Raw genomic sequence first — 19,528 nt, forward strand, 5'->3', positions numbered from 1 at the left:
TACCAAGTGCAATCTAGGTTTAATTTTCTCTGTTTATTTCCAGATTTCCTTATTAGTAGGCTATATAGGTATCTCAAAGATTGAAGCTTGCTCTTCCTTAAAGAGATTTTTATAAAATCTTTTGTAAGCACATCCATATGTACAAGTGAGAGCAAAGTATTTGAGTTTGGATTGGCTGAATTGATGAGTATATCCACGTAGGTAAAATAAATGTTTGTTCTCACTACATGTGTGAGAGAAATCATCCTAAAACAATCCCTCTAAACATATGTAGTTCTGTACACAATCTTCAGAATGAAAAACTACCACAATTAGTTTTTCTTGACTTTTCCCTTGAGACTAACACTACAGTATAGTAGATAAAAGACTCCGAGCCTGAAGAGTCGGGCTCAAATCCCAGTACTTCCACTTATTAGCTGTGCAACCTTGAGTTACTTCTTAACCTCTCTGAACCTTATTTCCCACTGTAAAATGAGGATGGTAATAATATAGTACTCACCTTATAGGTTTTGTTGTGAGGTAAAATCAGTCAATATACATGGCTCACTTAGCATGGTGCCTGATACCTATTCCATGCTATGGAAATATTACTCATTATCATTACCTGTGGGATTCAGAGCAATACCCCTAACTTCCCAGGCCTTAGTTTCTAACCTGCAAAACAACTCTTTGTAAGTTCTTCTTTGCAGAAGTTGATGTTTCAGACACTCATAAGATCTCTACTTAGGGCGCCTGGGTGGCTCAGTTGGTTAAGCGACTGCCTTCGGCTCAGGTCATGATCCTGGAGTCCCAGGATCGAGTCCCGCATCGGGCTCCCTGCTCGGCGGGGAGCCTGCTTCTCCCTCTGACCCTCCCCCTCTCATGTGCTCTCTGTCTCTCTCATTCTCTCTGTCTCAAATAAATAAATAAAATATTAAAAAAAAAAAGATCTCTACTTATTCAACTAAGTCCATCAGTACACATACAGTCACAAAACTATAATTAACCTTTCAAAGGGAAAGGACAATAGATCTAAATTGATACATATATGGAAACTTACACAGTTCAAATGTGTTTAGTAGAAACAAGTTGAGAATATTGTCATGTAGAAGTATCATGGGGCTTTGAAGCCATAATCATTATATCAATAATCATTAATAAATAGTTATATATCAGACATGTTAAAGAAAACATTTCCTATATGTATGTATATAGACACATGCATATATATGTATGTATATGTGCTTATGTGTGTATATGGAGAGACAGAAAAAGACAGAGACTAAGAGAGTCATATACAACATGTATTAGGTACAACATTTTTGACATTGCTGTCCTAATTCCATACATCCATTATATTAGGGTTAGAGTATCTTTAATCAAGCAAGTTTATGTATTTCTCTTGCTTTACAGAAAAATAAATTAAAAACTTAACAGATACATTCTTTCTGTGTTAATTTAGCCTCATCCACTTGTCTTAGATTTGTCTGCATTATCTGTTGGCCCTCTAACTAGTCCAGATTTTTGTCTCACTAAATACAAGATTTTTCTGTCCCTTCCGAATAGACATTGTCATTAAGTAGAACTTATCTACTCTGTTATTAGTAAACACAAATTATCCATTCTTATGGCTCCTAATGTTTTGTTTGGTTTCTCCTTCCTAAAATTCACTGGCCCTCCTATGTAAGCTGCCTTTTCACCCCCACAAGGAAGTCTTCTTCCTCTCCCTTTCTCCTGGCTTCCTATTTTGATTCCCTTAATGCTTGTATTAGTTGATGTTGTTTTAGCTCTGCCTCACTGACTAGATTACAAGTTTTTTGAGGAAAGAGACCAATGTTTTATGTTTTGTAGATCTTCCCTTCTTTGTATTCAGATCAGTGTTACGCATGGGACAGGTGGCTCATATTTTTTATTTATTAATGCTGTGATCCACAGTTATAAAAGAACAAATGATAGTTGGAAGAATGTTGATCATACTTACCAAGTCCTTCTGACCACCTTCTGCCTTCATTCATCCATGTCCACTTTAGGATAAGGTAGCATTTTATGCACATGTTAATATTTCTGATTTATATCGTATATGTGATACCTCTGAGAGCATACCATTAATAAAGTTTTAATATTTATGTGCACATAGTTAACATAGTCCTCTCAATGGAGCTCATTGGTAAAAGTCTATCAAAGAAAAATTAATGTTCTCAAGGGTTCATACTGATCCTGGGCTTTTTTTTTTAAGGAATTATTTATTTATCTGTAACTGTTTATTTACATGCAATTTAGTTAACATATAGTATATTAATTAATTTCAGGGGTTAATTTTATGATTCATCAGTTTCATATGATTCCGGGCTTTTTGAATGGACCTGACCCATTGATTAACGAAGTGATTTGGAGCGCCTGGGGGGCTCAGATGGTTAAGCATCCAACTCCTGATTTTGGCTCAGGTCATGATCTCAGGGTTGTGGGACTGAGCCCTGCATCAGGCTCTGCGCTCAGCAGGGAGTCTGCTTGAGATTCTCTCTCTCCCTTTCCATCTGCCCCTCCCCTCATGCTTGCTTGCTCTCTCTCTCAAATAAATAAATCTTTTTTAAAGAAGTGATTTCTTTTCTTGGTTCTCATAGCGCCTTTACTTCTCTATGTCAACTCTTAATAGCTGCCTTGGGACTACATCAGCTATATGATATTTTGGAAAAACAAAATTTTCTGATAGACTTCAAAAGCCTACTGGCAACTCAGTCTTGTACTTGGTCTCTGGCAGAGAAAAGGAACACCTATATATTTGACATAGTCCTTATTGCTTCCTGGAAGCCACTAAGTCAAGGGAAAATGATTGAGTATCATTCTGCAAACCATTTGGGTACTTGAGGCTCTCTCTCTCTCTCCTGACTGTATTCAATGTATAACCTACTGGTTGGATTCCATATACATGTGAAAAAAATGGAGAGAAAAGAAAAACATAAACATAAAACATAAACACGCACATACATACACATATATCTTATAAAAATTTTTTGGTGATCATTGGCCTTTTGGAAGAGATGTTATATAAACTGCCTGAAAGTCAGACACCATCACTGATACAATTAATTTATAGATTTGCAAGAAAACGTTGTCGCCTATTTGGCCTCTTGTTGAAGATTTGCTTACACATTACAACCACGGAAAGTTTCTGCAAAGAAAATATCCCCCATAATCTAAGGAGTTCCACAGTTAATCACTAGCACTGTCAACAATTCTGAAAAACCCCACTTCATCAAAAACCCACTTAAATAGTCCCACAAAAGCACCCTGTTTTTCATAATGTGTTCTCAGACCCAGAAACATAGATATTCCCTCCTAATTTAAATATGAATCTGGTATGTCATCCACTGATTTTCTGACAAGCTGGCTTTCTAAAAATAGGTAACTTGTGGAGAGGATCCCTAAGACCTTCTACTTCCTGACACCAGAGCTGGTGAGAAACAAAAAAATGTAGCACTTCCCCTCTGCCAAGACTGCTGCCAGCCAGATACAGTCACCCCCAGTGACCACTGACTACTTTTGCTAATCCTTTTCTTCCTGGACCATCTCTACTTTTAAGAAGGATACATTTTTTCGGCCCCAGTATGAGATTCCTCCAGAGAAGTGTTTCTGAAATTTGAATACAAAGAAAAAAAACCCACAGATTTCTAATTTGTATATCAAATTATTTTGTATGACACTGATTGTATATGAACAAGTAAAATACTGTATCTCATTATATATCTGATCATTATATAACTATCAATCAAAACTTATTCACAAATGAATACAAGCTACAAACAAATGCATTAACAATACTAATTTGATGGCACTTTTTAATTGAAGTACAGTTAACCTACAATATTATATTAGTTTCAGGGGTCTAATTATAGGGATTTGACATTTATATGTAGTATAGAATGATCACCATAAATCTAGTTACCATCTGTCACCATACAAAGTCATTACAATATTGATTATACTCCCTATGTTGTACTTTACATGACTCATGACTTATTTTATAAATGGAACTTTATACCTCTTGATCATCTTTACATATTTTGAGTATTCCTCCATCCCCTTGCCCTCTTGCAACCACAATTTTGTTCTCTGTATGTATAAGTTTTCTTGTTTTGTTTTTTAGATTCCAAAATAGGTGAAATCATATGGAATTTGTCTTTTTCTGACTTATTTAATTTGGTATAACACCCTCTAGATTCAACCATGGTCTCACAAATGGCAAGATCTCATTCTTTTTTATGGCTGAATTGTATTCCATTGTGTGTGTGTGTGTGTGTGTGTGTATGTGTGTATACACACACCACATCTTTATCTATCCATCTATTGATGGGCATTTGGGCTGCTTCCATATCTCGGCTATTGTAAATAACACTGCAGTGAACATAGGGGTGCATATGTCTTTTCAAATTAGTGTGTTTGCTTTCTTTGGATACTCAGCAGTGGAATTATTGGATCATATGGTATTTCTATTTTTAATTTTTTGAGGAACCTCCATATTGTTTTCCAAAGTGGCTGCATCAATATACACTCCCATCAACAGCACACGAAGGTTCCTTTTCCTCCACATTCTTACCAACACCTGTTATTTCTTGTCTTTTTGATACTAGCTATCCTGACAGGTATAAGATTGCTCATTGTGGTTTTGATTTGCATTTCCTTGAGGATTAGTAATGTTAAGCCTCTTTTCATATATTTGTTAGCCATCTGTAGGTCTTCTTTGGAAAAATGTCTATTCAGGTCGTCTGTTCATTTTTAATCAAATTGTTATTTTGGTGTTGAATTGTACAAGTTCTTTATATATTTTGGATATTAACCACTTTTCAGATACATCATTTGCAAATAGCATCTCCCATTCAGTCGGTTGCCTTTCAGTTTTGTTGATTGTTTCCTTCTCTGTGCAGAAGCTTCTTAGTTTGATGTAGTCCCACTTGTTTATTTTTGCTTTTTGTTGCTTTTGCTTGAGGAGACAAACTCCTACAATATTGGTAAGACCAATGTCCAGAAGTTTACAGGCTATGTTTTCTTTTAGGAGTTTATGGTTTCAGGTCTTACATTTAGGTATTTAATCCATTTTGAGTTTATTTTTATATATGATAAAGAAAGTGGTGCACTTTTATTCTTTTGCATGTAGCTGACAGTTTTCCCAAAACCATTTATTGAAAAGACTGTCTTTTCCCCATTGTATATTCTTTCCTACTTTGTATATTCTTTCCTACTTTGTCATAGATAAATTGACCATATTAAGTTTGGGTTTATTTCTGGGCTTTTTTATTCCATTGATCTGTGTGTCTGATTTTAAATGGCACATCCCTATTATTATATGAATTTGGTATTTACTGCCATAAAGCAGGTTAGGAATGAGGAATAGGTTAGAAAATCCTGTGCTACTCTATGTTTTAATTCTCCACCTTACTTTTATTTGAATAATGACCAATCTTTGCAGGAATAGGTTTGGAAAGCATTATTATTAAATGTATTAATTAGGAAAATCCCACCTCTATCTTTTCTAGGGACACGGTGGAATGTGGTTTCTAGTCTTCTGTCACATCTTATTGCTATTAAATGGATAGCTGACTGGCCAATGCAAATATGATCACAGAGTATACAAACACCTGGAACTTTGGTCTATTATTTCTAGAATCAGCCCAGATTGAATATACAAACACAATAATTCTTGCCTTTAAATATTTGGGCTCTTCAAATACTGTTTGGCTCAGCACTCTTACTCCCAAGACTTGTTTCCAATTTCTTCATTTGATGGCCTATTTGGATTAGATACCTTTTTCCTGTTCAAACTTGATAAACTCCAACTTCATGCATGTAACTTAGAGTAAGAAGTATAGAAGACATTCTGAACCTAAGAAGAGAGAATTTGGAAACTGGATATAAAAGGAAAGTTGTGACAGCTTTCTCTTTACCTGATAATTATTAAATTGTCTTTGCTCAGTTATTTTTATTTTCTAGTAGTTTTCAGAGGATGCATCATAATGGTGAAGAGCACTGGCTTATGGGAGGAAAGATGTAGGTTTAAATTCCAGTCCTGCTATTTGCCAACTTTTTGTGGCCTTGAAAGAATTACACAACTCTTGGCCTCATGTGGAAAGTAATAGCTCATAAAATTTTTGATGATTATGATGACATATATAAAATTCTTATCCCTATGTTTAGCATACAATAAGGGCTGAAAAGTATTAATATTTGAAGGTTTTAATGATTACCCAGTGTCATTGGAAATTTATAGCAGGAAAAAATAATCAGGGATATTATTTGTATACATTTTATTAGTGATCATTTTTAAATATAACTAAAGCCTGTAACCTTGACCTGAAGTATCTTCATTCAATACACTTAATACTATGATTATTTGAAATAAAATAAAGCCCTTCTAAAATTCAAACGTAATTATAAAACACCAATACATATTTTGTGTCTTTGGATTGTATTCTCTAATCAGAGGACTTGTAAACCTGTGTTTCTAATTTTATCTTATGACCTGAGGCACAAATCCATTATACTTCTTAATGCCAGTTCAGTTCAACAAATACTGAGCGGCTCCTATATGATGGGAATTGTCACAGGGACTGGGAGTCTGTGAATAATAAATAAGAAAGATGGTGTTGTCCTTTACAGGCATGCCTGTGAAATGGGTGAGGGGATAGATACAAGGATGATGTCAATGCCTACACTATATGCTAAGACAGCTGCACAAGTGTTGTGGGGGGACAGAGTCATGATATTGTATTTCCATTGAAGGGTGTCAAAGTTAAAATTTTGTCTTTTTCTAAACCTGTGTTCTATCTTTTATCGAACATCTTGGATTTATTTGTTTAGATGCTGGCTAATGCATGGGCATAGTTCACAATTCTATCTTTATTCAGGGATTTTTCTAAGTAAAGCTACAATGAAAGAAAGCCATGATAAAATTACAAATTATGAAACTGTTATGACTATATTTCATACTATAATTCTATTTTATAATATATTAAAAATATTCCATTTTCTAAGTCAATCAGTCTAAAAATACCAGAATTATCTTCTCTCTACCTCTCTCCCTGCTCACAGTCAATGTGGTACTTAATTTTATTCATTTCCACTATACCTGCTTCAGTTAGGGTCATCTTATATTCTCCTTTATTGCAAGTCTCCTGCAGGATTCAGCCTACACATGCCTGGCTGAGCTTGCTTCATGCATCACAAAAGAGCAAGCAGAACTTTTTCATCCTTCAATACTTTCAGTTGTTCATTAATGTCTATATCATAAAATCCAGGTATATTAGTAATCAGAAACCTTCTTAATTTGGTCTAAATCTACTCTCCCAATCCTGCATCCCACTATACTCTCCATGCACTCTATTTTTCAGATAGCCTGGAGTTTGCAAAGTGCCCCACACTAGGAATATTCGGACTTTTTTGCTTTCCTTCACCCATTTCCCCCTCTATCTCTTCCACTTGTTAAAATTTCATTCTTCCTTAAAAGCTGATCAAGGGAATAAATAAGTGTTAATTTTCACTTTTTACTAAAATCTTACAGGGTTTTCAATTTTGCAGATGGCTTAAGGAAAAATTTTTCTAATTATAAGACAATTATCTTAGGATAAATTATACTTATAACAGCTTCCTAGTTTATAGTTTTACCATGTATTGCTTGCTTTATGGCTTTATTTAGAAAAATCCCTGGATAAAGATAACTTTGTGAACTCTGCCCATGGAGTCAGTATCCAGGCAAAGAAATCCAACCCAATAGATATATACACCACTTCTCTTCTGTTTTAATCTGTGGAGGCTTCCCTGTTGGGGCAAGGGGTCTTACAGTCTATTCCCCATGACCTTTCAGTTACAGATGTCCTAGAAGCCTGCTTTTTACATTTCAACCTCAGCTAAGTTACTGTACACATAGACAAAAGAAAAAAGAAAAAAGTTCCACAGTACTAATTTTCCCATTCCCTGCTGTTTTTCCTTCAATATAGAATGTCAGTTTCTGCCCATTTCACACCAACTCTCCCATGTTAGTGAATGGAGATGCTGCTTTTCCTATAGTACAGATTTACTATCTCTAAATAGTATACTTACAGGTGACAGGTTTACTCTCCATTTCTAACCATAAACAAATTCCAATCTCCAGCCTTTTCCTTATGACCCCAGGACTCTGGGGTGAATCAAAAAATATTTTGATTATATAATCCTATTTCTAACATTATATATTTTATTTTATAATTTGAATATTATAATAGCAGATAAATTGAAAAAAATAGAAAGGAAAAAGACAATTGGCCATATTTGCATTTCACAGAGACAATCACTGCCAACATTCTAGCATATTTCCTTTTCATATTTCTTTGCTATCTTTGTTCTCTACCACATCATGAAGTAAATAAAATACAGACTGAAAGTAGCTACTAGAGAATCCCTAGCAGTATAGAAGAAGTTCAGCATAAAAGTATCTGTTTTGGGGAGTTGCAACCTTGAGAACTGCTAAGCTCCCTACCTAATAAAAACATCTCTACAGTAATCATCTACTTTTGTGGGTATGAGGAGAGAAGAAAAGTGGATACAAATAAATGCATTGCAGTAAGGTGCACATTTTATTAAGTAATTGATTAGGTACTTTTAAACATCATTCTGAAGTATAAATTTATATAAGCTTTTGGTAGAAAATTCAGCAGCGTCCACCAAATTATAAATTGAGTATAGCTTTTACACAATTCTAATTTTAGAAAGATCTTTAGAAATATCTGAACTAGTGTACAAGGATGCTCATGAGCCATTAATCTGGAATTGAAAAAAATAATCTACATCCACATGAGTAATGGGTTGACTAAATGTACTGTAGTCAATTGAAGAAATGAACACTGTACATATTAAAAATGAAATATATATGAATATGGAAACATTCACAAAATGTTATCAAGTATAAAAAGAAACAATAGTATGCTAATATATGTTTGCCTACGCAAACAATTTGGAGGAAAATATACAACAAAGCATTGATAATGGTTAAGGGACAGGGGTCAAATTATTGAGAACATTTGTTTTATATTTGTTATACTTTTGTATTAATTCAGTGTCTTACAATGATAAGTTATAATTAGAAAGTTAAAATATTTATATTTTTCTTTACTAGAAAATTATAGGAAAAAAGAATGTGTTATTCAAAGGAAAGATTTATTATTCAATTCCCTAAAACAATCTCAGAAGACAAAAAATTTCTCAGCAAGTGATGGGGTAATTCATAAATCCTAAATTGTTTGGTAAAATAAAAGCCTAAGTATTATATAAAATGGGAACAGAAAGACACCATGGTAAGGATTCAAAGGGACTATAAAATTTAAAGTTTACAGTATAAGTTTCAGAAAATTTATATAAACCACTTTAAATATAAAACTGATTTTGGAGTGCCACCTTCAGTTTAGCAGTCATACTAGATCATGGCAGTTCCTGGCAGAATATAAGTGGATCCTGAATTCTGAAACCTATCATATACCCTCTAAATGGAAGCTATCCAACTTGTTATTAATGGCGAGATCAAGACAGAATGCATTTGGTTATTAAATTCCCTCTGGAAAATGAACAGAAGTCAGGTTAGTGTCTTTTTATTCTATCTTAAATACCTGTGAATAATTAAATCTAGACCAAAAAAATTTCATTGTGTAACTACTTCAAAACCTTTATATTTTCTTTCATTGTAGATATCATTGTCTGGATTTTGAATAGGTGAGTGCCTATGTTTATCTAGAATACATATGTTCATTGAAAACAGTCAAGCTTATCCCCTCATGAGGTGCAAGAACTTCAATTTCCTCACCGTTAGAGATAGAACTGGATGATAATCAAGGACTCAAAAAAATGTTAGAGCTAAAAATGTCTTTGAGAAACCATCTGCTTCATTATTTTAATCATATTGTTGTTGTCTATGTTAAAGCAATCTAATGATAGTCTTTTTTTAGAGAGGGAGAGAGAGATGGGAATGGGGAGGGGCAGAGGGAGAGGGAGAAAAAAATCCCAAGCAGGCTCCATGCCCAGTGTAGAGCTCAATCTCACAACCCTGAGATCATGGGGCTCGATCTCACAACCCTGAGATCATGACCTGAGCTGAAATCCAGAGTTGAATGCTATAACCAACTGAGCCACCCAGGTGCCCTGATCCAATGATAGTCTTAGCTACTTAGAGTTCAAATGATTTTAGGAGAAATGAATTAGTTTACATACAAGTATAATTCATGTTCTGAAGAATAATGGCCTTATAAAAACTCCACAACTGATAATTATAGTATTAAAAACTTTTACAAGTTAACTATAATACATTCTTAGTAATTAATTTCAAATTTTAACCCACTATCAAAATACTTGTATTTTTAGTGTTAGAAACCACAATAATTATCTGGGTCAAAAGTGAGTTGTATTTGATAATCTGTGCAGGTAGTGATTAAAATCAGGGCAAACAAAGCGAAATAGATGAACAGCTATGAACCTCTCTAATGGCATCTGTGCTGGTCAACTATCTGTTTGCCTTCAAACTAATCCCCCTGCCTTCTTCTTGCACTGTCCCATACATATATTGTACTCTTTCCCTTGGCTGTTGAGTAGATTTGGTGAGTGGCAGACATTGTTGGAAGACTCAGTGACCAAAGGAAGACAGAAGCTAGGGTACCTCTCCCCATCAAACCTGCCGTATATCCTCCATGGTTTCAGAGCCTTCTCCATTGTTATCTTCAGTCTAAGTATTGTAGCCCCAGATGTACCAATCTAGCTTGTTCAGTGTCTTGTGATTGAGAACTGCTAAGCTCCCTACCTAATAAGTGATTTGATTTGGTTATGGGGCCAGGTTTACTACAGGTTAAGGGAAAATAAGGATGGATTTATTTCATGTCATCAGAAAATTCTCTCTGTCCTGGAATAAGGAACTTTAGGTAGAGCATTGCTATTAAGACATAATAATTAACATGTGTAAAGAAGTGTACAACTTACAGGTACATCTATATATATTATCTTCAACTTACTGTGAGCTAATAAATCTTGTATACAAAATGCAAAAGTGAAATCGAGGTATAAGTCATATCATCATACTCCTATATCAGCTATGAAGTATCTGTGGGTGCTTGCTGAGAATTTAAAAAAATAGCAATTTTCTCTGTTTCTCAAATTAGGCTAATTGCTTGAGGAGTACTTTTGTTTCTGAATACAGGTGATGACTTTGGAAGCTCATGGAGATAGAAGTGGTAGCAACTGATAACCATCTCATATTCTAGGTTCTGGGTTAATGAGAATCCAGAGCATAGACACTGGAAAAGTTTGCACATAGTAGGGCTCAATTATAGTATATCTCTACTATACTGTTAGAAAATTCCTCTTACATAAACCATTACTGGGGACAGGAGACTTCAACAGTTTCTAGAAAGTTAAGCATACATTCTCACCAAATAACATTTTAATTTTGATTTATGATGGCAATAATCATGCACTATAACTCCCAAATAGGATGACATAGAAGATAAATTAGACTACATGATTTTGAATGTTTTAGTTTTACAGATTCAAAGGTCTTCTTTTAAAAAAAAATTAGTGTTTATAGACCTAATCAAAGACCTAAATTATACAATATTCTTTAGGTGATTACAGTTCTTGAATTTTGACACAGAATTTTCATCTTTCTAAAATGTCTTGTATATTCTTTCTATAGTATTCCCACTCCTATTTTCCAGAATTTCTCTTATTACAGGAGCCATTATATCAAGACACTCTAATCACTTAAATTATCAAGAAGGCAGGAGGTAAATGCAGATTCTTATTTTTTCGTGTCTAATTAGGATTATTGTTCATTAATTCAGATTAGATCAAATAATTTCTGCATTTTCCCCTCAAATTGTTTATTTCTTTTATAGTCTTTCATCTAGGGTTCACATCATCAGACCACTTCTAGCTTTCTGCCCAACCTATTTGCCTTCATTGGCTGGATTCCTCAAAGTTCTATTTTCTGCCGATTTTGTATATTAGTATACCATCTTTGTCTGCATTTGCTGTGCCACAGCTCACAATTTGGCAAAGCCATTAAAGTTTTCTTATATTGATTTCTCACCATCTATCAACTTGCCTGCAGTACTGGTTTACTAATATTAAGTGGTTTAAGTCTGCTGCTGGAGTACCAGCTTCCCCTCACAGGATTCCCCAAAGAGCTAAAAACTACCATTGTACTGAAACTATTTCTCTGCTTTACCTTAAGAAAATGAGCGATCCTTTTATTACCCTGGTTGTATTTTCTTTCTTCAGTTTCTAAAGTAGTTGGTCCCATCGACAGACCAGCTTGTCTGCCTGGTTTAAACCTGTAAATGTTCTATCTTACTGGCTTTAGCTATATTCCTTCCTTTGCAAAAACATCTAACTCATCGAGAACTGATGCTTCGATTCACAAGAAAACTTTATTACTAAATCAAACCATCTCTTCAGGGATCCTTCTCGGGAAGCTTAAAGTTGAAATTTGCTACACCTGAGTTCCTATGCTTTAAATTGTGATTATGTTACATCATTTAGAACTTTAGTCAAAAAACAACAACTACTCTTCCTCAGCTTCAGTGATGTCATTCAATGAATAAGGATTGCTCATCAGGACTTTTTTCCTCCCGAAGTTGAACATTCATGAACAAAAATGATGTGTAAACATTGATAATTTGTTAAAGTGAATATGGTTAACAAATTTTTATAAGTTCAATTTTTGAATAGTGGTTTGTCTATTATGTACAGCTAGTTTTTTACATTATGAAGAGTCACCAAAGTACTTCTCTTTAACAAATATATCTACTTTTCTATTTCTTAGAGATAGGTCTTACTGTAGTGGACAGTTGGTGATTAGTAAAGCATTTTCCTGGAGTTGAAATACATGAATTTCACTGAGTACTACTTTTATTATTCAGATTACCGTTTTACATAAATATACTATAAGAGAATAAATAACCAATAAATATAAAAGTTTCAGATTAACTATCATATATAATTTACCATGTTTTCTTGATGTTCTTAGAGTATCACGGTCCTTCCTGGTGTCTGACTCCAGCAGACAGAGGATTGTGTCAAGCCAATGAGAGCCGATTCTACTATAATTCAGTCATTGGGAAATGCCGCCCATTTAAGTACAGTGGATGTGGAGGGAATGAAAATAATTTTATTTCTAAAAAAGCATGTCTTAGGACTTGTAAGAAAGGTATAAAGGACATTTTTCCCATTAACTCACTAGTGTTTAAGATAACAATTGCATTGAAATTATGAACAAATTTTAATAGGGGAAAATATGAAATTAGTTCTATTTATAATAAGAAACAATATTATAATTTAGGTAATACATGTCCCCCTTTCAACTACATTTAGATGATATTGCTGAAGATGTTAACTACAATTCCTCATAATGTGTCTTTCACAGAAAAATAATCTACTTGAAACAAAACATTTTATTCTTTTAATATTTACACACTAAGCTTTCATTTTAAATTATACCAAAATATTTTTAAGCATCTTATAATGCACATTTAAATGTAGTTACTAATTTTCTTCTGAATATAAAAATGATGCATGTTTATAGAGTATTAATACATAAATGAAAATCACATATAATTCCACCAACCATTAAAGCCATGTTTGCTTTAATAAAGTGAGCACGAATTTCTAAGTGAAGAAGAGTAATAAAAATTCAGAAACATGCTTATCCATTTTTGCTAATTCTTATATATGACTTCCTTAGAAATAGGTTGTTCTGCATAAAGACAAATTCAAGGCTTTTAAGCCAATTTTTAGTTCTATATATTAAAAGATAATTTGAGAAAATTTAGATAAAATGTTTTACTGTATTACTTTATTATGTATAATAAATTTGTTTCTCTTCCTTCTATAGGTTTCATCCAAAGAATATCAAAAGGAGGATTAATTAAAACCAAAAGAAAAAGAAAGAAGCAGACAGTGAAAATAGTATATGAAAAAATTTTTGTTAAAAAAATATAAATTTGTTACATTATTACATCAGTTCTAAATATTTTGGATGAAACTTTTCACTATAATTCTTATTCTTTCCTGAAATCCTTTCAATGAATATTTCCATGAATTTTCTATGTACATATTAACCACTATTAATAATCTATATCAGAATTTATCTAATCAAAGTACATATTCAAGGGCTGACTACTATGAATTTACTTATTCTCTCAATCCCTTTCTATTTCCCATTGACTACAAATTACCATATTACTGGCCACATCAAATCAGTCCATTTTTTCATTTGGTGATCATCTGTTTGAGAATATGTTGTCATTTATTTGTTTTGATCATGTAGATGATGATCTCCTTTATAGCCTATGCACAGATTAAAAAATACAGCTATTAAAGATCAAGCACTTTTTGGATTTCACATCTAAAATGGTGACAAGCACTTCCTTCTGTAAGGATCACTCAATTATACATTTAACTAGAGCTGGTAATAATACAATTCCATCATGTGCTTCCCTCCCTGGACATACTTTTTCTCCTTTTTTATAAACCAGTACCTCAGATCAGTCCTGGGCCAAACCATTATCTGAACAAAGAGAGTCAACTCTATCATGTGCCTGATTCTGATTGATTTAACTATTTTTTATTTGCTTATGACCCATTATATTAGTAAAAATGGTTGAAAAGTTGTGTGTTACGTACAGATCATGGTAAGAAGAAGCTTGGTGGAAAAGGAAGTTTTTGTTTTTACGATTTATTTATCTGAGAGAGAGAGAGATCATGAGCAGGGGGGAGGGGCAGAGGGAGAAGCAGACTCCCCACTGAGCAGGGAGCCTGGCGTGGGACTTGATCCCAGGACCCCTAGATCATGACCCACGCTGAAGGCAGACCCTAATGACTGAGCCACCCAGGCACCTGGAAAGGGAAGTTTTTAATGGCAATCAAAAGGAAATTGTTGAGCCACACAGAGAGGTGAGGTTCACTTTGTTCTGTTGACCACCTGAGCTCCCAGAAAACCTCACCTGCCAGCCTTGTGAAGGAGCCTGGTGGAGCCTTCAGATGCACAGATGTTGATGTCATCTGCCCATAGGAGCATGGGAAACTCTAAGCAAGAACCACCGAGCTGAGCCCAGGCAACTCATAGAACTATGAGAGGTGATAATGTTGTTTGTAACCATGAGTTTGAGGATTCCTTATTTATTATTACATAGCAATAATAACCCCTTCTGACTATAATTATCTCTTGAATGCAAAATCTAATCTTAGAAGGGACTGTAAATCCTGTGAAACAACAAAATTCATTTGAGTAAATTTTAAAGATGTCAGCTTTAAAAAAAAAAAAAAAGGAAATTGTTTCAGTACTTCCCAATTTTGTTGTTTAACAAGATTTTCTCTTACCCAAAATAGTTAAGACTATTTAAACCTACTGAAATCTACTCATTTATCATTAGGCTTTGCACATAGTACAATCCAGTAAGTCATGTTTAAGGCGGGGGGAAAAAAGTCATGTTATTGCTGTAGAAGAGGAAGATTCTACTGGAAAAATCTATGTATTATTGACTCTCAGTGACTTAACCTTTCCTTGGAGTTAATTCACTTTCTCCAGATCTATACATTTCCTTCTCTGCTCAGCTATTCACTCTCTCAACAGCCTCCTGGACATTCTAGTTTCTATAGCGTTCATCTCTAACTTTGCATTTAAATTTGAACTTATCATCTAGAAACAACTAATCACTTCATCCGCTTAGTTTAGCTTTATGACTTTTCTCTAGCAATAGTATTTTAATTTTGCCTGTTCCTCAGCCTTGAAAGTTTGAACCCAATTTGACTTATTTTTCTTCATATACATATCTAATCAGTATTTAAACACTATTGCTTCCTTTTTCGTAAACTTCAACTCCAGGCTTTTTGCCCCTATTGCATTCTTCACATCAGTATTGATTTAATTCCTAAGAATTAATTCAATATATTTCTCTACCACTCAAAATCCAAGGACTCACTAGTTGGTACTTAACCCCACCCTATTCCCCACAATTTTATTTTGATATATATATTTTTGGACTTAACTACTGCTCTTTCTTGACTATTTCAATTTAGTTAAAAGGGTCTACACTGTTCACTGAATACATCTTTAATTACTCAGCTTATTCATGCTGATTTCCTACGTAAAAATATGATCTCTTTCCAACTATCCACATGAATTCAGGGTCCAGCTGATGTGAGCTATAAAATCACTATGTTTTGAGGCTGAATATGAAGTCTTAAGATAGAATTATAAATCATTTTCATCCTATGGCATAAAACTTACATCATTATAAAATAGTGTCAATTTGTTGACTTAAAAATTTTATATCTTGATTTCAAATGTAATAATATACACAATATATACATAAGTAACTGCCTTAAACTGGATCTTTGCTGTGGAATTTGAGACTTTTGGAAATCAAAATCCCCGTGAAATATGCATTGTTATCATTTATACATGGATAGCAACACCTTTAAATAAAGGGTAATGTCTCCTTAGGGTAAGTGATTAGTTGCCACCAACAACATATAAATAACACATTAGTGAGTTGAATGTTTCCTCCAAAAACCATTCATGGGTTCATTATTTAATCAAGAAAGACTCACTAAGATAGTTTGCAATGTTTAATTCATGAGAATATTATTTTTACTCCGTTTTTAGATAAGAAGCTCTCTGGTGGTATGGTCTTGCTTTGTTTTACATAATCAAATACATCTAACTGTGAATTTTATGTAGAATTACATTATACAGAATTTATATATATTTACCTACTTTGTTTATTCTATGTTCAATATCAACAGATCATACTGAAAACTGCTCAAATGATTTTAGTTTTTACATTATAATAAAATATTATCCTGAATAATAAAATGTGACTGTTATGATGTTTTTTATACTTCAAAAAATTTTAGTGTTCTTCAGTTATTACAAAGATTGAGTCCTAAGACAAAGAAAAAAATTGTTCCATAAGCTCCAGTTGACTTTTACCTTCTTTACTGGAATTTGTTAATAATCTCCTTTCAATTACAAATGTGCATTCATATACTAGGACATGTTATTTGTCAAACAAATTAATATACTATGTTTTACCATCCATGCTCCATTCCATATGTATTTCTATCAATCATCTCATACAATTATATAATTATGACATCTATATTTAAATATGTGTCATGTAACTATACATTTTATAAGGGACTTCCAATCTTGACTATTGAAGGTGTCCTGGCCCATTTCCATACCAGAATAAGGAAGAAAATGACATTAAAGTAATCAACTATTTAGGAAAAACCTTGAGTTCCTTTATCAGCTGCTCATATTTTTGTTTACTTTTTATGAAGTTAGTATTTGAATTTTGTTTCCAACTTTTGACTTTCAGTTCTTTCTCAAGAACTTCAGCATGAACACACCTAAATTGCTTTTACTGTATTCTGTTCTATGGAACAGAGCAGATCCTGTTAGTCCCTTAGGACCAATCTCTGAACTACAATCACATAGCTGGTGTCTTGGCTAGAATTATTCACATCACTTTTTAAGGGAGTAGTAATACATGGTAATTCATTTCACCAAAGAGAGAGAGCGAGCGAGCGAGCGAGCGAGAGAGGTGTGTAGGCATTTAGTCATCTAATATAATAAAATAGAGCATTAGGACAATGAATAGGATTTCCTCATCCAAAAATTCTGGCCAAAATTCCTCATCCAAAAAAATTCTGGTCCCTAAAGTCTGAAACAAAATGGGGATATATTTGATCACAAAATTAGAAAGGCCAAAGGTATTTTACCTCAGTATAGATGGACTCAGGGCCTCATACTGTCTAGAAAACTCAGTCTATCTTTACTCCTGATTCTGCTGCCCAACATTTTTTGCCTTTATTTTTTAATCTCACAGGTTTCAAGATGACTTCTAGAATTTAAGGCCCACATCCTCTCAGATAAAGTTTTCTAGGAAAGTTTAGATTCTCTTACCTCAAAAGAATTGAAGTCCTGGCCTCAGGCACGATCCATGAAAGAAATAACTGATAGACTTCATTGGACTGGACTTCATTAAAATTTAAAACTTCTGCTCTACAAAAGATAATGTCAAGAGATTAGAAGACAAGCCATGAACTGGGAGAAAATATTCCAAAAGACACATCTGATAAGGGACTGTAATCCAAAATATATAAAGAACATTTGAAAGTGAAAAATAACAGCCCTGTTAAAAAAATGGGTTAAAGACCTTAACAGACACTTCACTGAAGAAGATCTACAGATGACATAAGCGTATGAAAAGATGCTCCACAACACAGAACATCAGTAAAATACAAATGACAACCATGAGCTACTACCACACATCTATTAGAATGGCTAAAATCAGGTACACGGACATGACCAAATGCTGACAAGGAGGTGGATAGAGCAAGAGCAACTCTTATTTATTACCGGTAGGAATGCAAAATGGTATAGCCACTTTCAAAACCAATTTGGCAGTTTCTTACAAAAGTAAACATACTCTTACTATACCATTTAGCAATCATGCTCCTTGCTATTTACCCAAATAGATGAAAATATTTGTCCACACAAAAGCCTGCACACAGATATTTGTAGCAACTTGATTCATAATGGCTGTAACTTGGAAGAAACCAAGATGTCCTCCAGCAGATGAATGGATAAACTGTGCTAAATCCAGACAATAGAATATTATTCAATGTCCAAAAGAAATGAGCTACGAAACCATGAAAAGGCATGGAAGAATTTTGAATATTACTAAGTGAGAGAAGCCAATCTGAAAAGTCTACATGCTGTAGGATCCCTAATATATGGTGCTCTGGAAAAGGCAAAACTATGGAAATGGTAGAAGATCAGTGGTTACCAGGGGTAAGTAGGAAAGGAAGGATGAATAGTCAGAGCACAGGATTTTCAAAACAGTAAAAATACTCTGTAGGTTACCTTAATGATGAAAATATGTCATTATATATTTTTCCAAATCCATAGATTGTACCCCAGGAGTGAACCAAGATAAACTATGGGCTTTGGATGATCATTATGTGTCAATGGAGGTTCATCAACTGTAACAAATGTACCACTCTGCTGGGGGATTGATGACGATGGGGGAGGCCATGCATGTGTCATGGTAGAAGATATATGGAAAAACTGCACCTTTTCTTCAATTTTGCTGTGAACATGAAACTCTTAAAAAAAATTTCTTATATAAAAAAAAAATCCTGGCCACACTCTTTTTGACCCAAATATCTTATGGCCAGCCTTGACCCAAATATTATGCTGAGAGAAATGTTACTTTCTGGTTAAGTTCACGAGTCCACTCCAGGTATCCAGTTGCCACAAGCACTATCTGCAATTTGTGATCTGACAGCCAGGGTTGGGCCTGGAGTGAGGCTCAGGCACAAAATTTGAGAAGATATTAAAACAAAGTCAGTAACCAAGAAAAATAATATTGTAATGCAGCAGTTTTTAAAAATAAAGCAATTCATGATGAAAGTATCAAAATTATTAAAAAGACAAGATCAGTAACAGCCATATTGGAATCTGAGGCAAAAG

The 19,528-nt window shown here is 33.9% G+C and overlaps 1 protein-coding gene across 3 annotated transcripts in view; it reads left to right on the plus strand.

The window, feature by feature from the left end:
* TFPI (tissue factor pathway inhibitor) overlaps positions 1 to 16,861 on the plus strand; it is a 64,775-nt gene extending 47,914 nt beyond the window's left edge. For all 3 annotated transcript variants that reach the window (XM_035007568.1, XM_035007569.1, XM_035007570.1), the window contains 2 exons: positions 13,013 to 13,192; positions 13,877 to 16,861. In XM_035007568.1, the coding sequence (XP_034863459.1) occupies positions 13,013 to 13,192; positions 13,877 to 13,983 (287 nt within the window). In that variant the 3' untranslated portion in view covers positions 13,984 to 16,861. The remainder of the gene's footprint in view (positions 1 to 13,012; positions 13,193 to 13,876) is intronic.
* The last annotated feature ends 2,667 nt before the right edge of the window (positions 16,862 to 19,528 follow it).

This window comes from Mirounga leonina, unplaced genomic scaffold (assembly GCF_011800145.1).
Source record: "Mirounga leonina isolate KUSES-001 unplaced genomic scaffold, KU_Mleo_1.0 Mir_151, whole genome shotgun sequence".
Taxonomy (NCBI): Eukaryota; Metazoa; Chordata; class Mammalia; order Carnivora; family Phocidae; genus Mirounga; species Mirounga leonina.